Raw genomic sequence first — 8,511 nt, 5'->3', positions numbered from 1 at the left:
CAGACCCCTGAGCCTACAGTATCTCAGTAATCACTCTGCTCCTGCTCCAGAACAATGTTAAATTAGATAATAATTTAAGCATAAAAGTTGTTGTAGCTGGGCTCTGAAAACAAAAATGGGTTAGCAAAATACCAGGGGTCTTCCTCAGAGGGTCCGGGACCCCTGGGGGGGTCCTCAGAGTTACTACAGGGGCCGCCAAATCTTGATGGGAAAGGATTTTCTTTTTTCTTTTTTACATTTGAAACTTTGTTTTTATGTATCCTGGGTTCATTTTTTCCTCTTTGTTAATCGTCACCCCAAAACCAGCACCCTATCCTCTTAAAAAGCTCATGGTAAATGGTAAATTATGCCCAAAGAGATTCACTACATGTCCTCCCTAATTGTGTTGACAGTCTCCACCATAGCATTTGCAGGGAGGAGTGCAGCCTGCTTTGCAGCCACATTTGATGAGCTCAAGTACTGACTTTGGAGCAGGGAGGGCAAGACACCTGACTGGAACATATCCTCCACTCTCTAAATGCCATCTATTTTCTTCAATTGATCGAAGCTTGTGGCAATTTGTCAAGTATGACAAAGTAGTCATCATAATACGATACCTTCATCAAGGGACATGATTTTGTGGAAGTGCACACACATGAAGAGGCTGATACCCTGATTCCTCATCAAGTCCTTGCCTCTACGGCTTATGGTGCTTTGCAAGACATATGTGTTTGGTCACCCAACACCGATGTCCTCCTGCTGTTACTGAAAAAAAGGAAATAGATATATTCGAGCGATTTCAAGTGTCGCAAATGTCAAGGGTTCCTTGGCCTACACAATTTTCCTGGTGCTGGCTGGGGAAGAGCATTTGTTGGAATCTACAAAAAGACATGGGTCAATGCCTACTTGAAGCCTGATGATGTTGACCAAGCCATTAACCACTTCAAGGACCTTGGCAAGGTTTCCATTCCTCCCGAGCTTATTCAACATTGCAGTCTTTGGAGCATTTTGCATGCCATGTTTACGGTTCAAAAGATCCAACAACCCTGCGATTACTCAGATGGGAACTATTTCTGTCAAAGAACTTGGAGGTTGAGAGGCTACCTCCAACTTGTGCTGCACTGCTACCACAGAATCCTCTGTGCCAACTATGTCACAATGTGGGATAAATCATACCTGACAAATTGCTCTGAGCTTCCACCAATCAAAGAAAATAGATGGAATTCAGAGAGTGGAGGGTATGTTCCAGTCAGGTGTCTTGCCCTCCCTGCTCCAAACGCAGTACTTGAGTTCATCAAATATGGCTGCAAAGCAGTTTGCAAGGGACGGTGCAGCTGCTCAAATAACCTGCCTTTCACTCTATGCTATGGTGGAGACACTGTCAACACTATTAGGTTGGACATTGAAGATGACAATGATGAAGACAAATAGATCCTGCATGTCTGAAATGACTCCATTGTAGTGAATCTTTTTGGGCATAATTGACCATGGCTCTTCAAGAGCATAGGGTGAGGGTTTTGGGGTGACAATAACAAATAGGTGTGTGTGTGTGTGTGTGTGTGTGTGTGTGTGTGTGTGTGTGTGTGTGTGTGTGTGTGTGTGTGTGTGTGTGTGTGTGTGTGTGTGTGTGTGTGTGTGTGCAATAAATGGACATGTTGTTCTGCGCGCCCAAAGTGAGAAGTTGCAATACCTTCATTATGTCAAATTCTGGATCTGGCCCTTGCCCTTCCCCTGTTCTACCACACTTTGCTCACCAACCTCCCCTCCTGTGAACCTGATTGTCAATCTGAACTCCTCCCGGCTTCACAGCTATGAGCTGTTGCCGGATGACTACCTAGTTGTCCATAAAAGGGATTTGGTTCCCCTGGCATCACAGGGATCTCCATATATGGGCGTAAAGGGGATTTGGTTCCCCTGACATCACAGTGTTGTCAGAGTGGGATATCAGAGTGTGAGAGTCAATCAGCAAAAAAGACAAGTGTTACCCGTCCAGACAGACAGATACGGTCAAGATGTGACGGGTCTGATAGTAAACTGCGACCTATGGTCGCAATAAACCCAGGATACACAAAGTTTCAGTTTCAAATTTTCAGTTTCAAATGTTTCAGTTTCAAATGTAAAAAAAAAAAATCCCATCAATATTTGGCGGGCCCCCTGTAGTAACTCTGAGGACCCCCCGGGGTCCCGGACCCCCAGAGGTATTTGCTACTACTCATTTTTGTTTTCAGAGCCCAGCTACAACAACTTTTATGCAAAAATTATTATCTAATTTAACATTGTTCTGGAGCAGGAGCAGAGTGATTACTGAGATAGGCTCAGGGGTCTGTCTCGGGGGTCCCCGAGACCCCAACCAAAAGTCAGAAAGGTTATTCTGGCTGCTTTAAAAGTCTAATAAATGAACTCAGGATGTTTTAAAATCTACAAAACAACTCTAATATTATGAAAATCGGACATTAACTGGCTGGCGTACTGTTGTGGGAGGTCCCAAAATAGATAACCCCCAGAAAGGGGGTGGGGGTCCAGAACATTTTACATCCACCATTCACTCATTCAATTCCTTGACCCAGAAAACATAGGATTGGCATGTTTAATTACGTTTCTAGGTTGTCTAGAAGCCAAGATAGCTCAAATTATGTATTTTACGTCGGCCATTTTGAACGTCCAAATTGGCGGCTTTGCACATGTCTGTGCAAATGCCAACAAAGATTTTTGGATTCCCCATGCTCTGAAGATTCCAGAAATGTATAGTTTTACAAATCTCCAAAAAATCCAACGAATAAACCTTTATTAACGTAGTGAACCAGACTATAAAGCAAGCCTGATAAAAGTATCAAACATGCACAAAATTCAACAGAACACAGGAAACTATATCTATTAATACGTTTTGGGGAGAGGACCCCCCAGACCCCGGTTGGGGAGTTCCGCGCACCCCCCAAAAAATAAATCTCCTGGATTCTGACAGTCCAATGTTGACAACCCTGCTTAAGCCTATCTTGGTTTTAATTTAAACAGAGTATTTTATTGTTTGCAGATGGACAATGTTTGACTATACTTGCCAGTACCTCAAGGTCTATGATGTAATTGATGTATTGACCAGCAGGCCTACATCATGTACCTCAAGTCATGCATGGACTATGGAGGTACGGTACGGAGCCCCGGAGTATGTAGAAATACAACTTTCAGATCTAACTCCATGGTCTCCAGTGAGTCACTTTCAGCAGCCTATATACTGTTCTTTCTTTCGTTAGGCCCAGCTGGCTGTAATGATCCCACTGATAATGCTAATAATGGCCAGGCAGGGGGCAGATCAGCCCTACACGAGAACGAAAGCTGTCCAGCTGTGAACCAAGCATTTTGTTATTGTTGCAAGTTGTCAATATGTCTCATGCTACTTCATACAAGCTGCCTGGGATATGTTGACATGGCAACTGGGAGTTGTGAGTGTGAGCAATCTCTGGGGATTTCAAGGTAATGCCATATGTTGCTAGCCTGATACTTCAGTCCGCACATCACCACCCCCTGTTGGTGGGTGGTAACGAAGTGTGTGATTGAGTCTGGGGCTTGCAGTCAGGCTAATATGTTGCAGCCTCAGATAAAATGTATGCTGTGTGTGTGTGTGTGTGTGTGTGTGTGTGTGTGTGCGTGTGTGCGTGCGCGCGTGCGTGTGTGTGCGCACAGTGCGCGCGTGCGTGTGTGTGCGCACAGTGCGCGAGTGTGTGTGTGTGTGTGCGTGCGTGCGTGCGTGCGTGCGTGTGTGTGTGTGTGTGTGTATGGAGAGAGAGAGAGAGAGAGAGAGAGAGATCAGTGGATCTCAAAGTGGGGTCAGGTGTCCTCAATGGATTGTTGTTAGAACTGCAGAATCTCTCCCAATTTCCCACCTCCAACTCTATCTCACCCACTAGCACTCCACTCTCCTGGCTTGTAGCCTATCCCTTAATGCCACAATATTTTGTTTGATTATTTTCTTGTTCCTTGAGCACCGATGTTACTGTCAGATAGCATATCTTGTTTTAAAAGATGCCATTCATTGTTTGCCTGGTATCCTAGCATCTTTGACACCACATTTTTCACTCACTTGCATCAGTCTGCAATCCAATCTCGCTCTTAAGGCACTCTGGATGAGAGTGTCTGAGAGTGTCTGAGAGTGTCTGCTAAATGCCTGAACCGAGGCGGCCTAGAGTAGTAACTATCAATTTGGGGGTCCTGCACGTGTTATTATGGATTCCACCAATGTTCCAGGGTAGACCCGCCTTACCAGTGTCTGATTGGCTACAGGCATAGTGGCATAGTTTTACTGAGGTTAGGGTTAGGTTTAAGGTAATATAGTTTTTGTGAGGTTATAGTGTTAAGGTTAAGTTTAGGCATATAGTTTTAGGTTAGTGTTAGGGTTAAGGTTAGGGTTAGGAATAGCCTAGTTAAAAAAAAGATACTGTCAATCACAGTGACAACTGGCCATCACAGCTGTTCTCCCTAGAATCTTTTTAGACGAAAACCACAGAACCATTGGGCAGGGGCTCCCTCTGCTGTTGAAAATCAGCCTATCTTGAAATCTCTCTGCCTTCTCTTTTAAATTTCTCTTATCTACATGAAATGCAACAGTATAACATGTTCTTGGGTCGCAAGCATATCTGAGAATGACACAACAACAGCACCAAGAACAACTTTCAAAATATGTTTATTGAAGTTCAGCATATCAACATCCAGCTAGGTCATGTTTTCAGGATGGGGCTGGAAGTAGGACGTCTTGGTGGATCTCTTAGTTGGCAGCCAGGATCTGGTCCACCCAGCCACGGAGCTCGGTGACGCGGGCGTAGACGGCGGGGGTGGAGATGGAGCAACGGCTGCTTCCCCAGGAGACGATACCGACCAGGGTCCACATGTTGTCCTTCTCACACACCAGGGGGCCACCAGAGTCACCCTGAGACAGTCACAGCAAGACAGGATAGTTACAATGTATGCAGATTTATGCATTACAAGCAAAATATGTATGTTATGAAGATAGAAATACAAACACACACACATAACTAGATACAAAGTGAGTGAAAGATGAGGGAGCAGATCTCACCATGCAGGAGGTAGCACCATCAGCTCCAGCGCAGATCATGACATCAGAGATGTTGCTTCCCCAGGTCTTCTTGCACTCCTCATTGGACAGGAGGGGCAGGGCAGCCTGCTGCAGCTTGTTGGGGGTATTGGGGGCTGGAGAGAGAGAGAGAGAGAGAGAGAGAGAGAGAGAGAGAGAGAGAGAGAGAGAGAGAGAGAGAGAAAGTAAAGTAAAACCAAATGAACCCAGCAGTGTCCATTGACATTACAGAGAGAGTAGGGAGGGTCTCACCATTGTAGCGGGTCAGACCCCAGCCAGAGGTCACGCAGGTCATGCCGGGGGCGAAGACATCGCTGGACTCAGCCAGGCAGACAGGGGACACGTTGGTGCCCATGACGGCAGGGGTGGCCAGCTTGATCAGGGTGATGTCGTTGTTGATGGTGCGAGGGTTCCAGGCGGGGTGGGTGAACACCTGTGGACAAACAGATGGGTGGAAGGGGAGAAAAACAGGGATTCATGTGAAGGAGTGAAATCCCGGGGGATGCAGGTCTTATGCATGACAATATGAATAGGCTATAGGATTGACTTGAAATACTGTATTGTACATGGGTTTGGCTATTTGATTGGAAACCAAAAGATTAGTAGCTTACCTGCTCAACGCTATTGATTAATTAACATTTATTTATTAATATCAAACATCAGTCTGTTAACATCAATTACAACATGTGTCAGGTTGTGTATAAGTGTGTATTTAAGTGTGAGTATGCATGTTAATAGCTGAGTAGTTATGTTAGCTATATTGACTAGCCCATGGGTTATCTTTAGTTAGTTTATTTGGTACCTTGGCAGGCTTCAGGATCTGGATGTCCTCGGAGGTGCCGTAGGAGGCCTTGTCGTGCTCTCCAACAACCACGCGGTGGTAGGTCCTGAAATGAAATAGTATCGATGGACAGTTCATTTCTTTCTCTGTGTTAATCATGTTTTATAAAATGTAATCTTGTGTACGATGTTCGATGTAATCTTATAAAATGTAATCTCATAAGAGAAGACTTTTGCATATTTGCATGCGCTTTACAGTAGATGCAAATGTGTCAGTATGCAGATAGACCATTTTATGCTGTCATGTGATTGTTATATTGATTCAATTCAATGCAATTCAATATAACTTTATGTATCCAAAAAGGCAATTTGATTGTGTGCACTAAGGACTAAGGACAGACAAGATACAGATATATAATCAGACAGTGTAGATGCATCAGGGAGGACTCAGATACTGACCTGACATTGCAGTGGGCAGCAGTGACAACCCAGTTCTCATTGATCAGGGAACCTCCGCAGAAGTGGAAGCCGTTGGATTGCTGAGGTAACACGGAGATGGAGAGGATTAGATGTTAAACTTAAACGTAAAGTCTCTTCACCAGCCATGACCACATTTCCATTCACAGTAGGCTATGTCTCAATATAGATTATGTTCAATAACTTGATTTTTGTAGTGGTATTTATGGTCTTGTGAGGAGGCAGGGAGTTTTAGCATTATACTGATATTAAATCTAACGGATGAGGTCTAATCTCGTCACAGGCAGGTACAGACAGTCACTCACCTGCAGGGACACCTGCCAGGGCCAGGAGTGTGGCACAGCCTCCTCACCGTTGACGATGCGGGCATAACCAGTCACCTGGGGGGGGACGGCGGGGGTACCGCAGCCTGGCAACCAGAAGAAAGCATTGTCACACACAGGCACAGTAAGTAAAGTAAAGTAACATTTACATGTACATAAATATTGAGGGATTTTGACTCTACATCTTCATTCATATTATCATAAAAGATATAATCCTTCCTCTCCCCTTTTAAACTTTTGAGCTGTGCTTTCGCCCGAATTTTCCTAATTAATTCAAGAGTGTTTGCAGGAGCAAGTACATCAAATTAAAGGTTTAAACAATTCTGTTGGCAAAGAACTGCCATTTCACATTTCTTCACTCTAACAGAACACATCGTTGAGATGGCTGAACGAGGGCTAGGCTTCCCTTACCGTAAGCGGCGCTGACGAAAGCGAGGCAGGAGATGACCCAGAGGAAAGCCATTGTGACAATGTGTGACACTGAACTCTGAACTCCGGAGCAGGGAGTTCCATATTTATGCCCAAAAGCCCCTCCATCCCAACCAATCAGAGACCAGGGTTTTGTCCACCTCAGCTGAGCGCCTGGTCACAGGTGTTTATCAGGCTAAAGCAATCCGCCAGTTCTCAGGCCTGTGCACTGCCTGGATAAATATAGCACGCACCGACCTTGGCATGTTCACGTTGTGTGAATGAGTTCTCAAACGTTTAAAATAAAGTTCTTCCCTAAACGCTGACATATACAAACGGTTCATTTGGTTCCATTTTGTATAATGTCAGAGTTACAGACTTGTATGGTTCAATTTAGACCCCCTAAAGGAACCTAGAGAGTTATAGAATCCACTGGAGTAGAGTTTACCTGGTTTTAACCATGAAATGTTTTGACAAATGTCATCCATAATGGTATTATATGCAACATATAATGTATTAAAACTAAACTGAAAAAAAAAGAAAGAAAAAAAAAACATTCAAATTAAATAAAATGGAAGATTTTAAAGCTATAATAACCTTGATCTGCTTTTGGATTGACTTAGTTAGCATAATGTATATGAATAAATATAAATACATGTACATAATATCATATTTATATAGGCGTAAGTACAATTTAGCCTACAATCTATCACCAATATAAACATACATCGTCCATGAGTATGTATTTTATGTGTAGCCTATATCTCTTTTTTTGTGTCAGTATGTAATCTAATGATTGAATCGCAATGATTGACCAGCAGTTTAATACAAGAATAACTGCTGGTGTGGGCTAATTACTGTAATGGAGAATAGGGATTCTTTATTCTTTTAGTAATGATTACAGTATATCCTTGAAATTCAAGCATGTGAAGAAGAAGTGGGACATTTTCTGAATGTACTTCATACTGATCTGTTTATGAGGATAATCTTGCATTCTCATAAAGTTCACTAGGGTGCACATGGCATTGCACATGGCATTAAGTGTGCAGACAATAATTATTATAAAGTAAAAAAGGACATAGGGCATAAGACTGAACCCTGTGGGATCCTCAAAGAAACTGCCATTTAAAAAACTCATATAACAACAAAAATACAATAGAAATGGGAAAGTAATGAGAAAAATTAAAAGCAAAAATTTGGCAACATGAATACAACATGGATAGGAAGTATGAAGAAAATGTTGTAGAAAAGGATATGTGTGTGTGGATGTAAGAGTGGAAGACTATGTGAATTGTTAAATTTGATAAATCAAATGGATTCTACGCTTATATTTAAATTGATTTAGTGAAGTAGACTTTGATTAGATCTCAATATACAGTAGCTGTTCCATAGCTGAGCCCCCCTGTACCTGATGGAAAATTGACACAGACCAGTACGGAACTTTGGTCGATGTTAATGATT

At 43.1% G+C, this 8,511-nt stretch overlaps 1 protein-coding gene across 1 annotated transcript; it reads right to left on the bottom strand.

Moving 5' to 3' along the window:
- Positions 1-4,640: 4,640 nt before the first annotated feature.
- On the bottom strand, positions 4,641-7,116 carry LOC308288372 (chymotrypsin B). The gene is made up of 7 exons (XM_080729793.1): positions 7,054-7,116; positions 6,625-6,728; positions 6,302-6,381; positions 5,865-5,949; positions 5,315-5,495; positions 5,045-5,178; positions 4,641-4,897 (listed from the first exon to the last, which is right to left on the bottom strand). Exons 1-7 carry the CDS (start codon positions 7,103-7,105, stop codon positions 4,736-4,738), a joined length of 798 nt encoding a protein of 265 aa, XP_080585919.1. The 5' UTR covers positions 7,106-7,116; the 3' UTR covers positions 4,641-4,735.
- Positions 7,117-8,511: the final 1,395 nt, after the last annotated feature.

The sequence above is a fragment of the Nannobrachium achirus genome (assembly GCF_963921795.1).
Source record: "Nannobrachium achirus genome assembly, chromosome: 7".
NCBI lineage: Eukaryota > Metazoa > Chordata > Actinopteri > Myctophiformes > Myctophidae > Nannobrachium > Nannobrachium achirus.
The sequence above is the reverse complement of the archived record's forward strand: the minus strand, read 5'-3'. Positions and strand labels throughout refer to the sequence as shown.

Coding starts and splice junctions, on each gene's coding strand:
- LOC308288372 (XM_080729793.1), bottom strand. CDS start 7,105: ATGGCTTTCCTCTGGGTCATCTCCTGCCTCGCTTTCGTCAGCGCCGCT. Junction 6,729..7,053: donor TTTCGTCAGCGCCGCTTACG/GTAAGGGAAGCC, acceptor TCTGGTTGCCAG/GCTGCGGTACCCCCGCCGTC. Junction 5,496..5,864: donor AGATCCTGAAGCCTGCCAAG/GTACCAAATAAA, acceptor GTTTGTCCACAG/GTGTTCACCCACCCCGCCTG.